Genomic DNA, 26120 nt, shown 5'->3' with positions numbered 1-26120 from the left:
TATCAGCCAAGAACACGAAGCTGACTTTATTCCATAAATCTGGGAGAGAGATACTCCAGATTCTATTCTACTCAACATTGAAGATTATAACAAAGCTGGTTGGGCACTTATTTGCAGTGAGAATGAGGGTAAACGCTGAGAAGTATAAAGTCAGACAAATGAAAAATCTAAATGTGACATTACACACGCTTCAGAGATCCTCTACTAACATATCTGTTAAATCTGCTTTATGACGTTCTTGGTAGATTTTTCAGGAGACAAAAGGAGGGGGGTAGTAATTTTAATCAGAGCCCTAGAGATCAGCTCCCTAACAAGACCTATTTCCCAAATTGTTTCACGGAACCTCCAAACCTGAAGTAGACAAGCAATCACGTGGGCATGGATTTGTCAGAACAGTTCACCAACACCCAGAGGCCTCTCCAGGAAAAGCATGTGATACAGTAAGAGATTATCAGAGGAGTCAAATGACAATCACCCCCACGCTGCAATCCCATGTTACCTCCCTGCAAAGCCAATTAGCAAAATATGTACAAAATGCAGAGCTAACAGGACTGTACATTTGGCTGCATATTTTAGGTAGTTCATAGAATTTCTATTTAAAAAAAAAAAAAAACTAAAAAACTACTTTTCAGGGGATGTTTCACAAGTAGACTTTTTTTAAAGAAATAGACCATAAAAATAGTAAGAACTAAATTCAGATTCCTGATTATATTGTTCTATCAAAAGAACACAAATGATACACATATTTGACAATGCTGAAATAGATAAAAGACCCCCAAAACTTGTTATTCAACCAACACTACAGTTTAAAGTTAAGTCAAAAGCAAGACACGAACAGTTAGGCAGACAGGTTCTTGATCCTACACCAGCCCTTGTCACTAGAAGACAAAGTAACAGCACAAAAGAAATGGGCAATGAACAGCATATGAAGTTCCAGGAAGATGATGTTAAACCAGACCCGAGCCAGGCCATCTCCAGCCCACGCTGACTTTTAGTGTCCTAGGAGGTCCCCACCTGTGTTCCTGGAAGCCCCCTACTTTTCTTCATCTGACAGGCACCTCTCCACATTTTCAACCTCCACTAGGAATTAGTTAGACAAGCCCCAAAAAAGAACATACCTAATTTTAGTATTTCTACTGCACAAAACATATTGACTTTTCCTGAAGGAATTCTACACTGTGATGCCAACTGTCTTGCCAAGAATCTCTAAAATAACCAGGGCTGATAATTCTAAAATAAGTAGAGATGATAATTCTACTGCCAAAAACATCTTATACCGTATATAGGACAATGTGTAAATACTATTGTATCACTATTGTATCAATTCCAAAAAACGCATAACCATTAATCTACGGTATATTAAGTATTTTTTTCTGTCAAGCCAAAGACTACAACAGATGATCAAGAAAATTTCCGACTTTTCACCTTCAAATGTCAGTATTTAGGAAGACACACACCAGTTTCTTACACACTTAACAACCCTGCAGCCCAGTCTCACTTCACCCCACACTCCCCACTAAGTTACTACGAGAAAACTCTGGCCTTGCCACTGAGCTCTGAAAACTACTACAGATTTCAGAACATGGCCTTATTTGGTCGGTTGCCTCCCCTTTTATTCTGCTAGTAAGAATATCCCAGTCTCTTAAATTTATAGACAAAAAAATACTTATTTCTAAGTGAGTCTTTGAAAAGCAACAATCGGGACGCCTGGGTGGCTTGGTCAGTTAAGCGCTGACTCTTGGCTTCAGCTGAGGTGATGAGATCAAGCCCCGCATCAGTCTCCACGTTGAGCATGGAGCCTGCTTGACGTTCTCTCTCCCTCTCCCTCACCCTCTACCCTTCCCCTGCTCACGTGCATGCACACACACTCTAAAAAATAATACATACGTACATAAAAAGCAACAATAAAGGGACACCTGGGTGGCTCAGTGGTTGAGCATCTGCCTTTGACTCAGGGAGAGATCCCAGGGTCCTGGGATAGAATCTCACAACAGGTTCCCTGCAGGGCACCTGTTTCTCCCTCTGCCTATTTATCTGCCTCTTTCTCTGTGTGTCTCATGAATAAATAAAATCTTAAAAAAAAAAAGCAACAATAAAAATACTTTTCCCACTTGAAAGAAAAACCCAAAAGGCACTGCTCATATAATTAAGTCATCAGGTAATGTAAAATAAGATTGTGGTCCTATTTTTGTCTCAACTTTAACTTATACCAATTCTTTCTAGGCTTTCAAGAGCTACTTCAGAAAAGGAGGGGGGGAGTAGGAATAATTATTCTTAGGAAATTCATAAACATATGCATTATTTCAGCTGCAGTTCTTAAATTTGGGGCATTCTTCTACGTTGATGTTATACCTGAAAATTCAAATTAATATTGGAGAGGAGGACAAAATATTTATATATTCTACTCTTCAGATGAGCGACTATAAGAAAATAGTGTGACCAACAGGAGCCAGTAAACTATAACTTAAATATCTGGCTATAAAACCCACCTGCATCCCCAGGGGTGTGCACCTAATCACAGGTGGTCCACCAGAGACCCACCCTGAGCACCAACCCTAGTCATGTCCCCACCATGCAGTCCCATTCCTGCTCCAATGAGATGCAAGAAAGGTATGGTGGAGCCAGGAGAAATTCGCCAAACTGCAAGCACAGGTGCATGCTGGTGGGAAAGGAAATGCTCGCCCAGAGGTGGTTCATAAAACAGCTACAGCAGATGATAAAAAAAACTTCCCGCTCTGCTTGAAGAAGTTGGAGGGGTAAACAGTATCTCTGCTACTAAAGAACTATGTTCACAAACCAAGGAACGGGGCGGGGATCTGCTTTGGCAATGCTGAAGCACAGGCATACCTGGCTGTGAACACTTCCACCGTTCCAGACCATACTGACACCGCCCAGCAACTGGCATGCCCACAGTCCGACCAGTTCAGGACAACTGGCGGAAGCTCTGCCCACACAACCTGTGGACAGCAAATACTACCTGCTACCGGAGACCAGGATGATGGTGATGCTCTGGATCTCTTGAAGAATTCAGAACAAGCGAAGTAAAATGGGTCAACTTCTAAAGAAGACAGAACCTGAAGAAGTTACTGGCAACTGTTATATTATACTAGCACTTCCTTTTTAAAATGTTGTTCAGGGATCCGATAAAATTTACAGCTCTTAAGATTTTTAAGCCCAAGCTCCTTGGACATGGTTTTCAGTTTTTGCTCAGATACAATTCATTCTTTGCAGCTAATTAAGCTGAAGAAGACTGGGAATAAAGTTTGGAACAAGGTTAATAAAGTTCTCTACCTAGTATATGGTTTTATTTTTTATGGCACGGACAATGTACGCAGAAAGCAAAGTTATTTTATAGAAAGCTAATAGTGACATGTCATATGGCTGATAATCTGATGAAATCTGATTAAAGATTTTAAATAGCAGTAAAATGTAAAAAAATAAAAAATAAACAGAAATCTGGTATTGGGATACCTGGGTGGCTCAGCAGTTGAGCATCTGCCTCCGGCTCAGGGCATGATCCCAGGTCTGGGGATCAAGTCCCACATGGGGCTCCCTGTGCGGAGCCTGCTTCTTCCCCCTTCCTGTGTCTCTGCTTCTCTGTGTCTCTCATGAATAAATAAATTTTTTTTAAAAAGAAATCTGGTATTTTATACATTAATTATACTGAAATTAAAAAAAAACTAAAGACAAATAAGTATCTAGAAACTTAAAAAAAAGAATTGAAAAATAAAATCTGGTATTTTAGGTGAAAGGTATATAATCCATTGATACATCTATATACCATGCTACTAGTATATAACTCATTAGAAAAAAAAATCCCATGGATAAACAAAAGTACATTAAAAATATTATAGCCTCTAAAATGACTCATTTCTAGGATAATAATGTTTCTTGTACTTTATGCATGTTAGATATACACATGGTTGGTGGGGTGGGTATTAACTAAAGAATTTATTTGTGGGATTACTGAACATAAACTTAAAAAGTTTCAACGTATTAAGAAAAGCATCTTTTTTAGAATGGATATAGTCATAAAGGAAATACCAATGAGATTAAAAAACTGAACTCTATGGCAGTTAATCTAGCACTGTGATTACCACCCACAGTTTCCTTCTTTTCCACTACCATTCTCAGAGGGCAGCACTTTCAAACCCAAATTAATCATTAATTTACTCAATCCTCCAACATTTAATGAGCAGCTTCTACATGCCTGGTACCTTCTTGCTAGGACTGAGGACAGTAAACCCATGAGCTAAAAGCCTGTCCTGAAAGGTGGTTTGGGGCTGAACTGCATCCCCCAAAATTCATGCATTCAGGTCCCAATCATCTCTATCTCAGAACATGACTTGGAGATAAGGACTTAAAAGAGAGAAATAAAATGAGCTCATTAGGGTGGTCCCTAATCCAACAGGACTGTTGTCCTTTTGAGAAGAGATGAGGACACACACATACACAGGGACGATGGTGTGAAGACACAGGGAGAAGACAAACCAAGGAGAAAAGGCTCAGAGAAAACCATGCCAACACTTCCAGCCTCCAGAACTGTGAGAAGAGCAATGTCTGTGGTTGAAGCCACCCGGTCTGTGGGGAGGAGACTGACACAGAACTGTAATATCCATGAAAAGCAGCTAAATTAGAGATGTGCAGGAGGTGCGAAACAATACACACTCTGGCATAAACCAGGCTGTCTTGGGTGTTCTGGCTTGAGGCTCGTATTCCAGGTGGAAGAGAATCCTAACAAAGCATTCCTACCACTTCCAAGACGTGAACAGACCCTACCGCATGTTGGGCAGCTCTGTCAGGTTATTTCACTTTATCTCGCATTTATCCTGCAGCCATTCTGAGCGTCCCCATCTGACCCAGGAAGTCGGTTTCCATATGAGAATTAACCTGTCAAGATCACCCCACAAGCAACCGAAAGGGCCAAGTCCCTTCAACACTGCCCTATCCTACATCTGCCTCTCAACGAAACCTGGAGGGGCTCCCACGGAAAGCAGCCCACACCCGGGAAGGTTTAGCAGAGGGTCCTCTCTCTGTGCACTGCATCATCTCGCAGGTGTTCAATAATCTCTGCAAGGCACGCCAGGTAGTGGCAGGGGCTGTTGTAAGTCTTGCAAACACACTAGCTTGCAAAGCTCTGGAATGCTTTCTCAAAGTTACAGCAAAACCACAGTGATGCTGCTGATAATACAGAGCACAAACTTAAAAGATCAGTATCACTGGTGACGATTTCAACTTCCTCCAGTGTGTTTTTGTTTTTTTTTTTAAACCCATTTTATCTCAAGTCATTCAAGTTCCTCTGATTCCAAACTCACTGCTTACAACACACAGAGCCACCTGGAAAAGCAGAAAAAGCATGCCTGTGCACTTCCACGTTGAGCCCGGACACAGGCCGAAAGGGAACAGTAAGTAAAGCAGCTAGCGCCAGGCAGACATTCACTTTAGGAAAACCAGAGTAATAAGAATATATTTACCGGTTTCTTCATCTATTTTGAAAACACCAACCCCGGAACCATCTCTAATGGAATAGCGGATCTCCCCGTCTCTTCCTGTGTCCTCATCACGAGCAGATACTGTCATTACCGAGGAACCAACTGGGACATCTTCTTTCACTACACCCTTTTCCACGAAGCTGGAAAACACTGGTGGGTGTAAGTTCTCATTCACGTCAATGACCTCAACTTCCACATAGCAAGTGGAAGACAGAGAAACCGGCTTCCCTTTGTCTTTGGCCCTCACGGTGAGATTATACACTTGCTTCTTCTCAAAGTCCAAATGCTGCACAATTCTGACGGCTCCACTGAGTTTATCCACATCAAAGTGTCCTTCTCCGTGGTCCAGAAGACTGTATCTCACTTGGCTGGACTGACCTAAGTCAGGATCATAGGCCTCCAACCACATGATTATGGTTCCTTCTGGAAGGTCCTCCCGAACTTTCACACGGTAATTAGGTGGAATGAATTTAGGTGGGTTGTCATTAACATCCTCCAATGATACTTTCAAAAGCACAGTGGAAAGCAACTGGGGCTCTTCTCTGGCTTGATCCCTGGCCTCAATCTTCAAGTAATGCACCTGCTGTACTTCTCGATCCAAAGGGTACACGATTTTAACAACGCCGGTCATGCTGTCAATGGAAAATTTATCTGTGTCTGTCAGAATAGAGTAGGTCACATGTCCATTTGGCCCTAAATCTTTATCTGTGGCTTCAACCTGGATGATTTCACTATTAATCTCTTTGTCTTCGCTCACTTCCACAAAATAGCTCTCCTGTAAAAACTCCGGGGGATTATCATTGGCATCCAGAACTCTGATGTCTATGAGACGCCAAGCGGCCTTCTGTGGTATACCAAGGTCAGACACTGTAATGTTCAGGGTGTACTTGTCCGTCGTTTCACGGTCAAGTGGCGATAAGATTTTTAGCATTCCGGTTTCCATGTCAATAATGAAGCAACTATCCTCATTTCCTCCAGAAATAGCATAGACCAGTTTTCCATTGAAGCCAGTGTCAAGGTCAGTGGCATTCAGGACAATTATGTTGGAACCCACTGGATGGTTTTCCTTTACCTCGATGCCAGTTGGAAGGGAACTTCTGAACTGTGGGGTGTGCGCATTGACAGAGTGGGAATCAAAGAAAACATCCTCGACCTCTCCCTGACTGTGTAACTTATTGGCCTGCAGGAGCTTCTCCGCCAGCATTTTGGCAACGCCAGTCTCTTCACACTGCAAGTGGACTGGCTTGCGGCTGGCGGCCACCGTGAGGTTGATGTATAACGGCGTGGCAAAATTCTCTCCATCTGTAGCTGTGATCCTCAGGCTGTGAAAGGACACCCTGGTCCCCAAGCCTTCCAGGAGCGACTGCTTCAGGGACAGCACCCCAGAGTTGGGGTTTAAGCTAAACAGATCCAGTTCATTTCCAGCTTCAATCTGGTATCGGACCAACTGAAGTTCATCGGCATCGATGGCAGAAACGGTAGTTATTTGCTCCCCCACACCTAGATCCCTGGGGATCGTTCCCTCACAGTTGATTTTCTCAAACAAGGGCGTGTTGTCATTCAAGTTATTGAGGGTCACTGTGGCAAGGACTTCGACTTCCCGGCGGTACGGCAAGCCCCAGTCGGATGCCCGGATCCTCAGAGTATAAACTCGAGGCATGAGCTCATAGTCCAAGTTTTCTGAAGTACTCACAGCACCGGTGAAATGGTCAATGACGAATGGCACGTGATTTAAATTGGCAATACTGTAAGTCACATACCCGTTCTCCCCCTCATCGGGGTCTACGGCACTCACACTCATGACAGCCGTACCAATGGGCACATTCTCATCAAAAGAGGCTTTGTAAGCGGTCTGGGTAAATTCAGGGGGATTGCTATTTGCACTTAAGACTTTAACCAAGACTCTGGTGGAGGCTCTTCTGTCACTGGTTGTCACTTCCAACTCAAAATGGGACGCCTGCTGTCTTTTAACTGGTTCTAAAATGGAAATGAGACCGGTGTTGTGATTTAAACCGAATTTAGCTTTTCCAGGTGTACTTTTAAAAACATACCTCAGATGAGAATAACTGGGTGTGGCCTTCACCATGACCACGGGTGTATGAGAAGGAGCAAATTCACTGATTTCCACTCTATAAACATCCTTTTCAAACTTGACAGGGCCGGCTTTGAACTGTGGAGAAGCCACATGAATTACTTTGACAGAAGAGAACTGGGGAGGAGTTCCTTTGTCTTTAGCCTGCAGTGTCAGATTGTAGCCGAAAGGATGACTGTCCCAATCAACGCCGCCAACTGCTTTGACTTTATATTCTTTACTCCCCGGAGAGGACCTCACCGTTTTAAACTGCTGAAGGAGGTCACCGGCCACGATGGTTAAGGAAGCTATTTCCCCATTGGGACCCTGATCGCAGTCATCCACTGTTACGATTGCATACGTTGGGTCCTTGTCCAGTTCTGATGGTGACAACGTCACGGCTGTTATCACGGGAGCACATCCATTGGCCTGTTCCACATGAACGGTCAGCTTGGCCATGCTGCTGATACCACTGCTACCATACAATTTCATCCCACGGTCCACAGCCAGAATTTCCATTTCATAGAGCTTGGTCTCTGCGTAATCAAGTCTACCAGTTAAAACTACTGTGCCACTGGTTGGGTGAATGGCAAACATGTCTGTTCGGTCTTTGAAACTATAGTAAAACTCTCCATTGGTTCCTATGTCTGCATCTGTGGCACTGACTCTTGCAATACTGGTCCTTATGGCTGTGTTTTCGGGTAAGGAAACACTGTACGAGGTGGGTGAGAAGAGAGGTCTCAAGTCATTTGTATCCAGCACTTGCACCCTGACCTTGGCTCGTGCTTCAGCATTAGTATTTTTTTCAACTGCTTTGACTATCAAGGTGTAATGGTCTTTCACTTCTCTATTAAGAATAGCTGTATTTCCTCCTTTGGTCCTTATTCTTAAGAAGCAAAAGTCTCCAAGAACATACTCTTCAGCTTTGAAAAGGTTTTCATTGTCTCCAGAAACAATTTTGTACCTTAACTCCCACGATGGATCTGTAAGGTAAATACCCATCTTCACAGGATGCCCAACATAGGTTTTGGCTGCGGAGTTTTCATGCACGGTGACATTGTACTGGAAGTGTGTAAACTGGAGAGGGATCTGGGCAAGTGATGGGCTTCCGTCACCATCTCCAAAATGCTGCAGGAGGAGGAGCAGAAGATAAAGCAAGTCCAGGGATCTCCCCATTGCTTAACTCTCAGGAGCCTAAAGCAAAAGAAAGAAAGAAGAATCATGACCTCAAAGAAATAAAACAAAACTGAAAATCTGTTTTGTTAGTTTGCTTGGGACCTCACGTTTTAATAAAGTATTGTATGTCTGTATGGAATATAAATAAATGCAGTAGTTTTTAGGATTTTTTTTCCTGTTTCCCAAGTATCAATATCTCGAACACCTCTGTATTTACTAAGTTTAGGTAAAATCTTTTCTCATACTTTGATGACTCAAAGAATCTTAAGGAGCATCAGATCAAAGCCTGCCAACTCTAACAACTAAGTTGTATTCTTAGACTTAAATCTTCAAGGCAAACATAACCAATTGTTAACAAAGGGAGATAACAAACATGTTTTAGGTTTACCTATATGTAATAAATACCGGAGAGCCCACAAATTTAATGCCACTAAAGTATCCTAAGCCCAAGAAGCTTTGAACAATTAATTTGGAATAACAAAAACTCTGAAAGGTGATTTCATCTGACCTCCCACAATGACATTCTGCAATCCCATTTCAAAATTCATCCTGAAATATTTTTTTTTAAGATTTTATTTATTTATTCATGAGAGAAAGAGAGAGAGAGAGGCGCAGAGACACAAGCAGAGGGAGAAGCAAAGCAGGCTCCACGCAGGGAGCCCAATGCGGGACTTGATCTTGGGTCTCCAGGATCACACCGTGGGCTGAAGGCAGCGCTAAACTGCTGAGCTACCCGGGCTGCCCTGAAATTATTTCTTTGTAAGAGTAATTAAGTTCACTCCCTACAAAATGTAAGGGTTTACGGTCTCATTTAGCACCACGTAACTACTTAAAGATATTAAAATAATTATAAAATAATTAACAACACTTTGATCCTGAGGTCACTTCTAAACCAACAGGAGTCCAAAAAGAGCCCATTTACAAATGGAAAAACAGCAGCTTAATGTCAAGCAGAACTTTTCCTAAGTCAGCAAAGCAAATCTCAGCAACCACATCAATGTTTTATCCCCCACTGCTGTCAACAACCAGTGTTCACAACTGAATACAAGACACACACATACATACACAGCTAAGGTGTCTAAGCTAACACATGGAGAGGGCCAATCAACGCAACAAGGCAGTAGGCCCTGTGGGAAGGTCAGAGGGTACAAGAGAAGGTAAGGGAGCATTTAAGAAAGGGTTGCCTTTCAAGTGGGAAGCAGGCGGTCCACTGGGCTGGCCTGCCGGGTGAGCAGGACAATTATTTTCAGATCAACTGTTCCTCTAAATACCTACAAATTCACCCTACAAATCAACAGAGCCTCACAAAACATCCCCAGTACACTCAGTAGAGGACAGCATTGCACCTCGGCAAAGTAACTCCCAAATGAGTATTCATAGAATATAAGTCCCACCCAAAGGTGAAAGCAGCCAGGACACTGGAGGGCTGGTTTCAAGGCCAGCTGAAATTAGCACCCCAGCATTAATTTACTGTATCCTAACTGCGCCACTGCCAACTTTGCCCCATTAGTCATTTCATGAAGGGGGGGGTGGAGCCCTGATACACACGAAGCAATAAGAAGCCTAATAGATACTAAATCATACCCCAGTTGGGCACCTTAACTTGTTCGTTAGCTATCTTGCCGTGTCCTCAACAGATAAAGTCAGGAAATTACAAAGACTTTTGACCTCCAGGAGAACAATTATCATTTAAACAAAATAAGAAACCAGTTTTCTCCCCAAACAATCTCTTCAGTTGTTCAACAGTTCTAATATTCAGGGCAATTTTAACTATGTAATGATCAAATAATTTTGTCAAAACAAGGGAAAACTTCAATTCAACCTACAGGTATAGGGAATGTGCGACAAGACAGACCATGTAAGGTACAAAGAACTAATGACTATTTCCTGATCCCGAGGCATTTATAAACTAGGAACAAAATACACGTATATATGGACAGAAAATGCTTTTAAGAACACTTAAGCTGACGTTAAACACGCATTGTCTTTTGTTTTACTAGACTTATTAGTGCTACCTTTAGAACAGAGTATTATGCAGGGTTCTACAGCAAGCAGTTTAAATATTGTGGCTTAATTCTACATATAAAATATTATGCAGCCACTAAAAAGAACAAGACAGCACTCTGTACATTGCTATGTAGACATGTCCAGATAGGTTAACTGGCAAAATGAAACTGATCCCATTTATGTTTGTAAAAAGGGAGGGGAGATGGAATTGTGTGCACGGTACGTACATGAAAGGGCTGAAAAATGAACACAAAAACTCTAGACGGATAAAAAAGTAAACCATCAACAGTGGTTACTGCAGAATAGGCAGCTGAGGGAATGTTCATGCTACATCTTCACTGTTCTATCTGAATTTTTTCAGCAAAGGTGCATGTTATCTGTATCAATCATTCACTCCCCTCACCAATTATTTGACTCATTCAAGGAGCATTTAATGAATACCTGCTATGTGCTAGAAATAGTTCTAGATGCTGGGGATACAACAGTGAGCCAAACTGGCAACAAATCCTCATGGAACACACGTTTCCTGGTGAGAAACAAGCATGTCGCATGCTGAGGATGAGACAGAGAGGAGAAAAATAAAGCAGGACAAGGGACTGTGGTCAGGAATCTGAAGGGAAAGAGAGAACCCTAAATTCAAAAGGCCCAGGGCACATTTTAGATTTTAGAATGTTTAGTATTATCCTGCTCTCTACCCATTAAAACCCCCTGAGAAGCAAGAGACAGAGAAACAGCAGGGACCACTGTGGCTGGGGTACAGTGAGGGCAAGGGGAGAGCTATACAGGGAGGATTTTTTTCCATAAATTTTTAATTTTAGAAGTATTTCCAATTTATAGAAAAGTTATGGAGATAGTTTCCCCTGTTGTTCATAGCTCGATTATGGTACACGCCTTACTAGTGAACGAAGTGAACGAGCACTGATGCACTGTGATAAACCAGTTAGAAGATTATTGCAATAATTGAGGTGACAGGCCTCGGTGGCTCAGCCCAGAAAGGCTAGTGCTGGAGGTACAGAGCAGCAGTTGATTTCTAGATCTATTCCAAGATTTGTGGATGACTTGAAGGGGCAGAGGGGGCAGGGGAGGGAGTGAGGGGAGAAGAGAGAGACAGAGAGAAAGAGAGAGAGAGAGAAGGAAAACAGGTATCAAGATTCCAAGGACCCTGTGCTGAGCAAGGGAAAGGAGCTGCCAGGCTCTCAGAGAGGAACAGGATCTAGATATTAAGAGCAGGAGTTCAGTTTTGGAAAGGTCAGGTGGAAATGCCCACTGTTACCCAAGCAATGACTTCGAGTGGGCAGTGAGATGTGTGGGTGAGGTCCGGCGTGCAGACCCAAATTTGAGATTTGCCCATAATAAATACAGATTTTATTTGAAGCCATAAAACTGAGTAAGACCGAGGGAGAGAACACAGATCAAAAAGAAAACTAAGCACAGATCCCTGATGGTCTCCAAGAACTGGAGGACAGAGGAGTTGATTAAGAACCAGCCCAAGAGACAGGACACAGTCACTGACACAGAAGCTCTGAACAGTGGCGTGGGAAAGACAATCGGTCCATCAATCTTTGAATAGCTGAAGCCTAACATCATTACACGGAAATGACCCTGAAATACTGGCTGGTACCACTGCTACGCACACTGCTGGCTGGCCCCGGAGGCCTTCACCCTGCCCCAACCTCCCCCCCACACACACACCCCTAAGCCCTGCCCAAGGGAAAGGCCCAGCACTCCGCAGCACCGTAACTGTTCTCTCCCCACAGCATCTCAGCCACTGGGCAGGGCCACAGCAGGACCCACTCTTCTCTCTGGACTACCCCCTGTGGGACCACACTCATCACAGAAACCCTTCGAACCCTGGAATGGACTCTGCAAACCTGGCTGATGGAATGCCACTGTGATTAGAATCAACTGTTAAAGGAAATCCTTTTGATCAGGGGGGGAAAAAAGTCCGCTTTTAAGTAGGAGATATTGTTAACATTTTGGTAACATAACCCGGAACTGTGAACTCAGGTTCTGCTATAAAATGCCACCATCAAAGAAACAGTGGCTATTCCTCTATGCAGAACAAACAGTTAAGGCTGAAGGGGGAAGAAAAAGACTCAAAAAAGATACTAATACCATTTCATCTGAGAAGTACATTACCTAGAGTTCATGCTTATGAAAATTAAAATGATTTTAGCTGAAGGCTACACTTTGATATTTAGAAGGTGATCCTACTACTTGAACTCACAGTAAGTTAGGATTTCTTCGACGCGTTTTGCGAAGTGAAAATCAGGAGTGTTTACTTAGTTCAGCCCTTATGGAAAAGGGCCTCAGGTCCAAAGCTGAAATATCTTTAGCACAGATTTCTGAAAATCCATAAATGAGAGAAAAATAATTTTTCCACTAGAAATCGGATATTAACATGCTCATATTTCTTCATTAGGGAGACCTTCACGTCAAGTATTCCAAGTCAATTACTGTGACTGCAAATTCTTTGCAAAACAGGACGCAGCCCCAGTGCTGCGAAAAATTCAAATACTTAGATCTAAAGCTGAAGATTGAGAAATGTTTCATAGGCTTCTGAGACAGGATTATGTGGGACGCAGCATTACACATGCATAAAATCTATTAAATGTTGTACATTCATTATTTAGAGGTCCCAATTCTTAACACACCATTAGCCCTCCAGACTATAGGGAAACAGTATCAATTCCACCTGTGATGACAAAAATACACAAAAATATTCACATGAAGAACTCTGTGCTCCCTCAGCGTGCTCTCCCACATACTCCCATTCTGTATCAGCAGCAGTAAGAGCGTCACTTATTACTGAAACTCAGAGCTTAATGTTCAGTTTGAACAGCGTCACATTTTAAAAGTACTTTTGATTTTGAAGATGTCTAAACTGCCCAGAAGATTACGTTTTCAAAGAAAAACGTCACAGAGTTGTCAAAGACAACGATATGAAATGTGACTTTTTAAAAAATATTGTCTATTAGGGGATCCCTCCCTGGGTGGCTCAGCGGTTTGGTGCCTGCCTTTGGCCCAGGGACTGATCCTGGGCACCTGCGATCAAGTCCCACATGGGGCTCCCTGCATGCAGCCTGCTTCTCCCTCTGCCTGTGTCTCTGCCTCTGTCTCTCATGAATAAATAAATAAAATCTTTTTTAAAAACACTGTATATTAAATAAACATTTAATGGTCTCTAAAATCATTTCATAAGAGTCAAAAAAAGAGATTGTATCGTACTAAGGAAGGCTGTTTCTCAACTATAACCAATTCACAGCTTCCTAACATTTACAAGAGGAAAAATAAATCATTTTCCTAATAAATTATAATAGCCATGAAGAGTACTTTTAGAAGCATTCATTGTTACCCTGTGAAATTAATGGGTGGATCTTTATTTTCTGGGTGCACACTAGATCTTTGTAAGCCGTGTTAAGATGTTTGTCAGTCAGAATAGGGGTGGGGGGGGGGCCCAGCTATGAAGCCAGAACTGAACAGCAGCCGTAGGCTTCGTATGTATCATTTAACTGCTTCTGGTAATTCTGCATGTTGTTAGTTCTGATTGGAGCTGCAATAAGTCTGATTACCCTAAGCAATGACTTGATTTAAATACTGCCTTCGAATGATCAACAACTGATTCCAATTTAACTCAGAGCCGTCTTCGACCTACTGACAGCGAGAACTCCAAGCCTCTCCCCTCAGCACAGGATAACTTTTTTTCCAGAACTTAAGACCTTAAGGAAGTTAAAGAGACCTCCTCCTTTTTAAGTGGCCTCCATAGAAAATCTGCTGTGTAATTTACCTGCTTTGAGCCCACGAAACCTCTCGAGGTATGTGAAGAGGACGGTCTCCGGCTGTTCTGTGCTACTTGACATCAAAGACGAGACGGACGGAAGCGGCGGCGTAGGCCCTTCTGGCTGCGCTAGGGAGGCCCAGCTACTCCCTTTCCTCTCCTGCTTCTACAGACAAGACATGACCCCTATGTGTTACTCACCCTCCAACCACTTTCTCCTCACCCAGGCTCCAGGGCAAACACTGCTCACAGAGAAGCTCCATAAACACAGTTTACGCCTCTAAGATCCTCTCACCTAATGTATTTTTCTCTGCAAAGAGGAATCCTTTAAGTGTCACCTTCACGGGGCAGCCGGTAATTAACACTGGCCACTTCCCCCCACTCCCAAATCAGGGAAGGGTTACTCCTGGCCAAATTACGATTACAGTCATTTCTGGGTACACGTACAGGTATTTCACTACATGATGGATCAGGAATGTGGATGTTCCGTGTAAGGTTAGAAAATGGAAAGGCACCACGTAGAAAGTCCCTCCTCTCCCTCTCCCTGAAATGCTCTCTTCCCCTGTTCCCCCTTCTTCCCACCTCGCAGAAGGGATGGGACCCGACCAGCTACAAATAAAGACGCCCTCCAGGGCCGTAGGACGCTGCCTCTTCTGAAGCTCTCCCCTAAATCATCACTCCCTCCCGAACACCACACTCAACGACTCCATCACAACAGGCCCCTGTTGCAGCGTCTACACACACCCATCCCTACTTAAGAACAAACTTTATTCCAACCTTCACTTCCTTCAAACTCACACCTTAGGTTTCTCTTTCTCGTTCAGGGAAAATTCTAAAAACATTCTTGCTCAGGGCTACCTGACTTCTGCCTCCTGTAAAGAGGCCATCTCTACCCTTGACTGCTCTGCAGGGCCTCACACCCATCCTGGCAACACAAACCGCTTCTCCCGGTGTCGCAAGCCAATGTCAGATCAGATGCCCTTTCCTCAGCACTCCCTGACTCAATGTCACACTGCTCACGCCACCACCAGCCCCAACACCGCTGTGTCCTTTACATGTCACAGACTGCCTAACACGTGGCAATCCACCACATGTAGAAGATGAAGGGCTCAGTTTCCCTGATTCTCTTCCAACACTCTTTTATACTCTCACCTTCACGTTTGCCATTACAAACCTCTTCCATCTCTTTTAACACATGTCTAAGGTATTGTCCTTAAAGACCTCATTCAATCAGACCTCATGCCCTGATTGTAAAGGATCGTTCTGGAATCCCGCATTCCAGCCTTAACCTCCCCCTCAAGAGCGGGCACACTCTTCCTGAGATACCATCGGACCTATGTGACACTGCCTCTCACCCACTCCCAGTTGCAAAACACCAGCCATTCCACCCTATTTTTCCATTGTACATTTCTATGCCAGAAGAGTTTCGACACTTCCCAAATCACAAATCACTCAGGCTTGCAATCCAAGAAATCAAGTAAGAAAGACGGGGCTGGCAAACATAAAAATGTGATCTAGCCCTGGCTTTGTCCCTAACCGACAGTGAGGATTCAAGGAAGTTAGCTAACCTTTGGAATCTATTTCTTTATTTGGAAAACTAGAGACTGTACTAAAATCTTTAAGGGTGCCTGGGTGGCTCCATGGGTTAAGCGTCTGCTTTGGCTCAGGTCATGATCCCAGAGTTCTGGGATCGAGTCCCAAGTGGGCACCCTGCTCAGTGGAGAGTCTACTTCTCTCTCTCTCTCCCTCTCCCCCTGCTCGTGCTTTCTAACAAATAAATCTTTAAAAAAATCTTTACAGCCTCTTCCCACCAGAGACTTCTCTGCTCCCCACCCTGCCCCCACCACTTCCTTCTTTCACACACATGATCTTTTATTTCTAACTACCAAACCTCCGTTATCTAAAGTTATTGAGACTTCTCAAAAATTGTTCCCTTTCTCTTACTGCTGTTGCCATCTAGTCCTTATTTATATTTGCTCAAAGGATTTCCTAGCTTTCCAGTATTTCTGCTTTGTGGCCCCTTTACTACTCAACCTATGGGCCACAACCAAATCTATCTCATGAAAACTTCTTTGCAATATCAGCCCCTAGTTTGCAAATATTCAGTGTTTCCCCTTAGCCTGCTTATTTTATGAAGTATATTCTTCTTGGCCTTATAGTAAAGATCTCTTATAATTTTACCTCTACCTGCTTTACTAACTGAATCTCTAATTTACTTACTTTCTCTTTCAAACCAAAAAGGCATCCTCCCCACAGGCTGGGAACAACCAAGCTGTCCAGAGCAGATGACACCGCCTAGTGGTAACGGCTCCAAACTCGTAAGATTTCCATCCCCCGCCTTCTTAGAAAAGGAAAGCTGAACATGATGTTTTTTTCTGCCCTTCATTCCTCACATTTATTTTTTTTTAAAGATCTTATTTATTTATTCATAAGACACACAGAGAGAGAGGCAGAGACATAGGCAAAGGGAGAAGCAGGCTCTGTGGGGAGTCCGATGCAGGACTCGATCCCAGGACCCCAGGATCACACTCTGACCAACCCTGAGACACCCAGGTGTCCCACATTTAGTTATTTTCACCTCTCTCTTCTTTCTTTCCTTCCCTTCTTAGCGCCTACCCCCATAAAAAAAGGAAAAAAAAAAACTATCCTGTCTATAAAACAATGTAAGCCCAAGTCATAGATTTTCTATGTTCTACTTGCACAAAAGTTGTAAGGCATGTTAAAACGGGTTTAAGGAGGCATTTATAATAAACCAATCAATGCTTTTCCTAAAGATGACATGGTATGCTTTGGCATGCCACAAATCATGTCACAACTAAAGTTTCTCCGATCTGCTTTCCACACGTCATTTCCTGTCCTTGAATTATTCCCTTCTGATTCACTCTTCCCTCAGAAATCACCCTATCCTAATATCCATCTCGGCACCCATGCCCAGCTCACCAAGGTGCTGGGGTGAGCCAACCTGCCCTTACCATGCTGGATACAACCGACTGCTTACTTGTCCTCCCCCACTGGACTGTAAACTCCTTGACGGCAGGCAGTGTGATTTGTTCACCTTGTTATCCTGTGTCTGGCCCAACGTTGGGCATAGAGGAGATCCACGGTTGCTGAGTGCATGGAGACTGGAAGGCAGGACTCAAGTAGGGGAGGGAAGGGAAGGAGGGATAACATGGGGAAATACACGTCCATCCTGAAATTAGCAGAAAATCCAGGTGCAATCACCAGGCCAGTAACGACAGTGCAGATGGCTGCCCTGGAGATGGCTCCGATTTCTAGCAGCTGAGAAAGAGGTCACCACCCACCTCAAAATGCTTCCAAATTGGCTATAAGAGATGCCAGATCAGTTTCTGTGATGCAGAGCTTATTTTGAAGCGCTATGCTCAGTCTATGAAGGATAAGAATTAAATACTGCCTGATTTTCCTAGTTTGTAGAAAGGCATTTAACTATAGATTTATCTCCACACATATAATAAACTTTGGCAATTGAGCAAGAACTTTGGCAATTTTATTTAAATCTGGGACTCAAAGAAAGTTTAAAAAAAAAAACTTTACAATGTGAAATATACAGATTCTTCATTGGATGGAATACAACTTGAATCAGAAGACAAAATGGCAACTCACTCATCTTAGAAGGAGTGAATCATCTAGAATAACATTTCAAAAACTCCTTTCCAGTGCCTTAGGATAAACTAACACTTGCAAATTGACCAATTAAGTGAGACAAAAAAAATACAGTTTGGCTTCATCATCTATATAATTTGGTCAAAAGCAAGCTTACCTACTGCAATTTCCCACTCATAAAGATTAAACAGACACCTAGCCTTATGGCTTCCTGCTATTAACTCAGGTCCTTTAGGCCACAAATTAGGCCACTGAGACATTTAATGCAACAATAATGCACTAATTTGATTCAGTTTACTGAGTCTATGTAAAATCAGCCAAACTTCGGTGGAAAACAGGTGGTGGCAGACTTGATAGGGAAGTTATTAAATAACCCGTAAGATCCCTTTCACCTCTAACATTCAAAGAAATAACTGCTTCAGAGGTGGCTCAAGAGCTAAGTCTACAGAAATGCACTAAAGAGGCAGGGGAGCTGGGGACCAAAAACCATATTAGTTTACACATAATTTTCAGATCCGCCTTTTGGCACTTGTCCACAACATGGATTAAATGATATATTAGCATGATGATAACCCACTGGGGGAACTTCTAGTGACTAATTAAAAGATACAAGGAATATACAGGTGGCCTGAGCACTTTTATTGAGTCCCCTAACAATCTCACTTCCTTTCAGAGTGACAAAGAATTTGGCTCACTTAAGATGTTCCTTTTTCAAGAACTGGGTTCCCTAATGCACACTCTATTCAAATCAAATCTTATGCTGAACTTGTTACATACCATGTTTGCCTTAACCTAGAGTTATACCAAGTGCTTTCTTTTTAAATTATGTAACGCTTCAAGTATTTTAAAATCCATTTTAAAGTCTACTACTGCACCAAGTACCAGAGGAATAGTTCTAGATGTCCTTTTAAAATTCAAAAATAAAGCCAAATATATATATGATAGTACTAAGGTACACAACTGCAGAAACATTTTCATGAGTAACTGTAACAACTGGACATGTTGGGTAACCACCACAACGCTTCAGAATAATATGGAAAAATAGTACCAGAACCTACTTTTCACTCGTGTGGATACCTAAAATCTATGTCCCAAAACGCAGAGCCTTAAGAGGCTGCCTTTATAAAAGATAAGATCATTTGCCTTTCAAATTTTTTCCAATTTTAACAGTCACTGTAAATATCCAATATAAAGAGAAAAAAAAAAAAGTAAAATCAAATCTACCAAGCACCAGTTCAACAAAAGCCACTTAATGAATCCGTAGTTCAAACACATGCAAAGAAGAAAAAAAAAAAAAAAACTTGAGTTCATAAAAAATGTTTGAGTTTACTTTCCTAATGCATACAATTGCGTCCTTGTTTTTCAAAGCTCTGCAATTCATATCAGTGGGAACAACAACAACAAAAAAAAAAATCTCACGGAGACCACAGAAAGCTTGCTGGAAGAAGGCACTCTGAGTCAAAAAAAAAAAAAAAAAAAAAAAAAAGCAACGAAGAATGAGAATCCCTCTCTTAAAAAAAAAAAAGACCTTCCAAGTTTCTCTTCTAGGGGAAAAAAAAAAAAAGACCTTCCAAGTTTCTCTTCTAGGGGAAAAAAAAAAAAAAAAAGTGGTAGTAAGCAGCGCCTTTCGCAGAGGTCGGGCCCCGCCGTTGATCAATCGCACCGACCCGGCCCGCGCTCACCCGGGGGCACCGCAGCCTCCGAGCCGCGCTCCCTCGGGGCGCGAACATCTAGGAGGAGAGGAGGGCCCGGGGCTGCACGCGAGGCTCCCGCAGCTCCCGCTACCGGCCTCTGCTTTCGGGTCACCCACGCCGGGATCTCCCGTAAACCGCAAGAACGAGCCTCCGGGCGAGATCAGTTAAGCCCTCGGCGCGCACGGGCGTCGCCGGGGAGGGCGGCGGAGTTTCCGAGCTCCCGGGCGCCGCGGAAGTCCGCGCCCTGCGGCCGCCGCTCGCCTCCCTGCAGCGGCCCGGGGCCAGCCCGGGGCGCCCGGTGCAGCCCGGCCCTCGGCCCGGTAATCCCCATTCGGCTCCCGCTGCAAACCATCCCCTCCCGCCCGAGCGCCGAGCTCGTCCCGAACTTCCCGAGCGGGCAGGCGCCGCGGCTCCGTCCCGGGGGGCAGCGGAGCCGGCGTGCAGCAGCGCCTTCCCCGGCCCCCGCGGCAGCGCGGCGCGGGAGCCCCAGGCCGGCCGCCCCCGGAGCTGCGAGTTGCACAGCCTCGCTGCGCGCCCCCGCCCGGGTCACCCGCCCTCCAGCCCAACTTCGATTCTATCAAACTTACGGCAAAGTTGGCCCCAAGTGGCCGCGGCGCTGCCGGGGACGCGCGCCCCGTCGCCTCAGCGCGCCCGCGGGCGGGGACGGGGGCCCCCGGGGGCCTCGGCGGGCCGGCGGGGCCGCATGGCGCGGGCGGCCCTCGTCGCTGTCCGCGCGCCCCGGCTCGGCCCGCGGCTCGCCGCCCCCGCGTCCCCCGGCTCGGCGCCGGCAGGTATCCCTCCGCCCGCGGCCACGCCCGCCAGCGCCGGCGCTCGTTTCTGCGGCGCGGAAACTCGGGGCCGACTCTCCCCGCGGCCGGACCGCGCGCCCGCGGGTCCCGGAGCCCCTCGCCGACTGCCCCGAGGACACCCGCCGGGGCCCGGCGCGTGACCCTGCGCCGCTCCGGGGAGCCGCGAGGGGCCGGCCCTAGCGCGGCCCTCGGTTACGGCCGGCACCCCGACAGTGCACGGGAATGCGCATGGGAGGCTTCCTGCTGGGAAAGGGGAAAACAGTTTAGCTTAAGGGAAAAAAAGAAGAAGAAGCCAGCTCTGGCTAATAGAGCTTTTCTGGGTTCCCTTTACAGTCTCTAGAACCTTCAGGGAATTCCTAAATCTGCATTTGAAAGCCTCCGTTCTGGGTCTGCGGTTGCCCCGTGGAATAAAAATCTTCCCAGAGGTCTCCAAAGGAATGCGGTCAGATCGGGTCCACTTCCTCCTTCCCTCCACCCGCAGATCCAGGGAGAATGAAAGCGCCTCCTCCGCCACCTCTTTGTGCCGAGCTGCTGAAACCCCGTAACCTCGCGACCCCGGTAACCGCACCCCAACGCCAGCCTCTTCCGGCGGGGAGCCCCCCCCCCAGCAGCCCAGACTCCCACGTCTGCGGGACAAAAGGCTGCTGTGCCGCCTCGTGCGCTGCCCCAAGCCGGCGAGTCCACCCCACAAACTGTGAACCCAACCTCACGTGAAACTACGAGGTCCCCAAGGGAGAAGGGGAAGCCCCGGGCGCCTGGGCGCCCCACTCGGCGGAGCGCGCCCCCACCCGCCGCACCCCAGGCCCGAGCGCGCAGGTCCCGGGGGGTGGGAGCCGGTCCTCCGCGCCCGCAAATCTCCAGGCGCCCGCTCCGCACAGCTGACGCTCGGCTGGAGCCCGGAGAGCTCCGGGGGTTGGAAAACAGCCCAGGGAGGAGGGAGGACACGACCTCGGAAAGTTTGTGGGACTCGAACATTTAACACTGCGAGGACAAAGGGGTCTGATTTGCCCCGGCACCGGGGGAGGGGGCTGCAGGGGGAACTGCGAGGCAGATGCGGTTGAGGGGGAGTCTAGGGTTAGAGGGAGAAATTCCTTGGTTCAAAGTTAACGCAGCCTCCTCTTAAACCATCCTAAAGAAGGTGCTTGGGGGGAAAAAAAAAGTGTCTAGCAGGTCATGGCTGGGAAGGAAAAATAATGCCTGCAGAATGAATGGTGCGGATTCGCAGCACTATTGCTACGCTGCGCATTATTTGGAAAACGCATAAACTCACACGCCCCGCAAACACCATCATCCAGACACTCGGCCGTGGCCATGAATGCGCCAAGTGCGCCCGGAGTTACAGGTCAATTTTATACATGCAGCACCTCAAAATAGGTGCCCTGATCTCCAAGCTCTCCCGGCTTGCGCCTCTTGCCGAATCCCAACTCTCGGCAAATCACAGTCACACAAGAACACCGACAGTTTGCTGGGGGAGGAGGGGAAGGGTGGGAGGGGAAAGAAGAGAGCAGAAAGTAAAAAGACATCATCATCCTGGAACATAAAAATCACAAGATGCCTTCAAGGGCGCAAAAGAATTCCCGAAGACAATTCCCATTCACTGATAAACCAAAACCCTTACTCGAGCTAGAACAGCTGTCTGGGAATCCCGGTTTTCCAGCCTCGCCGCGAAACCTAATCGCCTGGAAGAAGTTGCACTTTTTCGCCACAGGAACAGCCGAGAGCCAGAGATGGAGGTTTCCGACTCCGGCGCTGCCACGTTTTTTCGGCTCTTCTGAGCCCTAACGAAACGAGATAGAGATGCCTCTGGTGCTACCATCGAGTCACCTTCACAGGAAAGGGAAACGTAGCTCAGGCTCCACGTTTGTCCTTGCCACAGTTGGTCCTCCCTAGCCCTGTCCCCAAAGGTTTTTGCAAATTAGGGGGATTAGGGGACGGTGCCTGCAAACAAAAAAACGCTTTCTGCCAGCACCGCTTCTCCAACCAGGCCGCCGAAGGCCGGTATTTGAAAATTAAGGCAGCGAATGGGCTGGAGCGGGTGGTTAAGCGGAGGCTGGGAGCTCACGCCCACGTCCCGGGAGCGCCCGGCAGGTCCAAGTTCTCGGTCCGCGCGGAGCCCGGCAGGGACCGCGCGCCTCGCCGGGGGCCCGGACTAGAGGGCGCTGCGCCCCTGCAGATCGCGCGGCCGCGAGGTGCGCCCTCCCTGGGCACCATTTCTATAATAAGTTACATTCGAAATAATGCACAGACAGCATAGCTTCTCAAGTTCTTTTGAGCGGTGCTATGTATGTATTTCATGAATTCCGAAAACCTGCGCACACCGATCTTCCCATTCCCGAGCCGCGTGCATCCGGAGCGCTGTGCGGCTCGCCAAGAAGAGCGAGCCTGTAGGATGCACACGCTTCCCTGCACTAGCTAGCTCGGGACCAACGACCCCCCACGTAATCTCATTTGCGTTTAAACTTCAATACAAAAAGGCTTGCACTACACAAAAGAACTCACCAGTCCAGCCCCTCGGGTCCGTGGGCGCCGGCTCCAAAGTCCCCCGGCAGCTCCGTAATGCGCACGCAAATTCGGGTTATTCGTTAAAAGCCGTCCCTGAAGTCCCAACTTTGCCTCCCTCCGATCTTCAGCACGTCCCCAGCGGGCGTGCGATGCGCCCGCGCGGCCCGGACCCAGGTGGCCACATCTCCGGAGGCTCCCGTCCCGGGTGGAAAGTTGGGCACCCAAGGCAGGAGGGCGACAGGGGAGTGCGCGAGGGCCACGGACCAGGGCCGGGGCAAGTTTGTCGGGACTTGCCCAGGCAGCGAGCCGCCGAGTTTAGGAGTTGCGGCCGGGAACTGCGGCGGATCGCCGCCTCTTTCCCCGCTCCCTCCCTCTTGGAGGCGCTGGGGGAGGGGAGGTGACGTCAGCGCCCCGCCTCGCCCCCCGCCCCGCGGCGCGGCCGGGATTCTCCTGCGGGGTCCGCCTCCCCGACCGGCGCGGCGAGCGAGCGGGAGGCTGGGGCGGCCTCCGCTGCCGCAGCGCCGTCTGCCCCGAGGCGCGCGTCCCCCTGCACCGGCGCCGCGGCTCCGGAGCGGCCCCGGGGTCCGGCTTGGCGAGCCCCCCGCCCCCCCGCGGCGCTCCCCGCGCGTGCAACTGCAGGTGATGCTCTCCCCCTCCTGCAGCTGAAATTCCGTCGCGACGTGTCGCCGGCCGGGTGTGTGCAGGGCGGAAGCTAGAAGGGTCTCTGCAGACTTGGCCTGGACGACTTCGACTTTGGGGCCCTCCAACTTCTGGATGTGATGTATTTTTAAATAGTTCTTGGGCTCTGGCGCTGTTTGTGGTCTTTGTGTTGAAAATCACAGAGCCATGTTTTAATTTTCAAGTCCTTTCCAAGAGCGCCTACGGGTTTTTTTGTTTTTTGTTTTTTTTTTTTTTTTTTTTTTACACGAAGCGTGTAAGGTTCCGAGGGGTGTGGGCGGGAGACGGAGGAGGAGCCAGTTTTTAATGTGTCTTACAAATCATCCACAGTGATAGGGGCCATACACAAATCAGTCGTAATGTAGACTAGGATAAATGCAAGCACTGCTGAAATTCCATTTATAAATGATCGCATCGCTTTTCTGTAAGCGTCCAGGCGCATGGAAAAGATCTACGGTGGAATGGGTTTGGGTTTGTTTTTTTGCTTTTTTTTTTTTCCTTAATGCCGCTAAAGTAGCAAAATAAAATCTCTCCTGAACGGCGTGAAATGTCCAGGGAGCCATTGCTGTGAGTTGACACTGGCCACAGAGGTTGGCGTTAAAATTCATAGAACCCTGGAAAGGGTGAGGACGCGGGGAGCCGGGTCTATCAATACGTTTGCAGCCACGGATGTAAATCTGCTGGTCTGTTTAGCTGATCCGTCTCTTTGAAAGGTAAAGAGCAAAACCCCGAGGACACGGGAAACAAGGCAAGGAGTTAAACAGTTACCAGTGGAGGAAGATTAAGTGTTGGAGAACTGTGTATGAGGAAGTCGTGTAACTTCTCCAAATCTCAGTTTCCTCCTCTGTGATAAGGAAGAGTATGTGTTTCACATGGTAAAAATGTATTCCTGTATTTATTCATTCAAAAAAAATATATTGAATGTCCTGTATTTGCCAGGGAAGTAACATTCATTCATGCAGGCAGCACTTGGAGCAGCATCTAAAGCAGCATCTCTGCCTCTCTCTCTGTGTCTCTCATAAATAAATAAATAAATAAATAAATAAATAAATAAATAAATCTTTAAAAAAAAATACTGATGACTCTCACATTGGTTCACTTTAACAGTATTACACAGCTAGCAAGCACACAGTAGTAAATCAGTAGCCTTTTTCTTACCCTCTTCATTCTTTCCAGTATGTCAACTTTCTCATCTCTAAAATTAGGAAGAGTTATCACTACTAATTCGAGATACGTTTTGATTTAGAAGGGAAGAGAGGGCAGTGAGAAGCTAGGAGACCAGAATTTGGGGGAAGGACCTTAGAGGCCTCGCAGACCAGAGGGCAGCCGGAAGGTGCCAGATTCCTGAGGAGGGAGGAAGCAATCAAAAGAAAGACTGGTTTGGGAGGCCAGCCTGTCAGTGCAGAGGACAGACTTCTCCTGCTTCACTATTTCAAGTACACAGGCTCACTCCTCTTATGTCAATAGTTGAAATTAGAAATTGACCACATATTACAAGTTCTTGTAAATGAGGCACATAAATTTTTTCCAGATGCTGCAGTGCAAGTCAATTTGCTTTGCTCTCCGAGTCTTCAGAGTTATCATAGAGAAATCAAAGTATTTCCATTAACACACACACACACACACACACACACAAAAGGAACATGTCTGGAATTGATGGTATCAATCAAAACAGCTATTTTTAAAAACAAAGTGAGAGGGGCAGAAAACTTTTAACAACCTCAGACCTGCATGGTCTAATACCATAGGTAGATACTGGCCACAAGTGTCTGTTTAAATTAATTTAAAATTCAGTTATTTTGCTCTCACTGGCTACATTTCAAAAATATGGTATCAACGTATGGCTAGTCGCTACCTATTAGTTAGATCTAATGAAAGAATATTTTCGTCATGACAGAGAATTCTATTGGACAGCATTATTGTAGACTTTGCTATTGTTTTTGGAATGCTACATTCAAAGATAGTTTTTCATGCACCCCATATTGAGTTACTCCCAAAGTAAAACCAGAAAACCAAAAACCAACCAGAATCACAGAAGCATTCACTCATTCTGCAAGTATTTCTCAAATACCAACAAAACGCTATGAGAAATTGTAAAAGACTCCAATTTTAATGAGTTTAGATGTGGTTAGTGACTAAGAAATTTTAACATGGCCTAACATGGGCTGTTTTTAGTTGTTTGCTTTCATTGCCGAATACTAAAACCAGGGAAAATCACTAAACTTGAAGCAGAAAAGAATTCTATGACACTTTTAGGCCTAGTCGTAGGATTAAATGATTCTAAGTAGTCTG

At 45.9% G+C, this 26120-nt stretch overlaps 1 protein-coding gene across 5 annotated transcripts in view; it reads right to left on the bottom strand.

Moving 5' to 3' along the window:
* FAT1 (FAT atypical cadherin 1) overlaps nucleotides 1-23419 on the bottom strand; it is a 127008-nt gene extending 103589 nt beyond the window's left edge. For 2 of the 5 annotated variants that reach the window (XR_005371603.1, XR_005371604.1), the window contains exons 1-2: nucleotides 23148-23419; nucleotides 5475-8757 (exon numbers count right to left, since the gene is read on the bottom strand). Coding sequence is in view for 3 of the 5 variants with exons in the window: in XM_038560321.1 (XP_038416249.1) it covers nucleotides 5475-8739 (3265 nt within the window). In the remaining 2 variants the exon portion in view is untranslated. Of the gene's footprint in view, nucleotides 1-5474; nucleotides 8758-20426; nucleotides 20444-23147 lie in introns of those variants that run through there. The other 3 variants (XM_038560321.1, XM_038560323.1, XM_038560322.1) reach the window with 2 other exon arrangements.
* Nucleotides 23420-26120: the final 2701 nt, after the last annotated feature.

This window comes from Canis lupus, chromosome 16, assembly GCF_011100685.1.
Source record: "Canis lupus familiaris isolate Mischka breed German Shepherd chromosome 16, alternate assembly UU_Cfam_GSD_1.0, whole genome shotgun sequence".
Taxonomy (NCBI): Eukaryota; Metazoa; Chordata; class Mammalia; order Carnivora; family Canidae; genus Canis; species Canis lupus.
The sequence above is the reverse complement of the archived record's forward strand: the minus strand, read 5'-3'. Positions and strand labels throughout refer to the sequence as shown.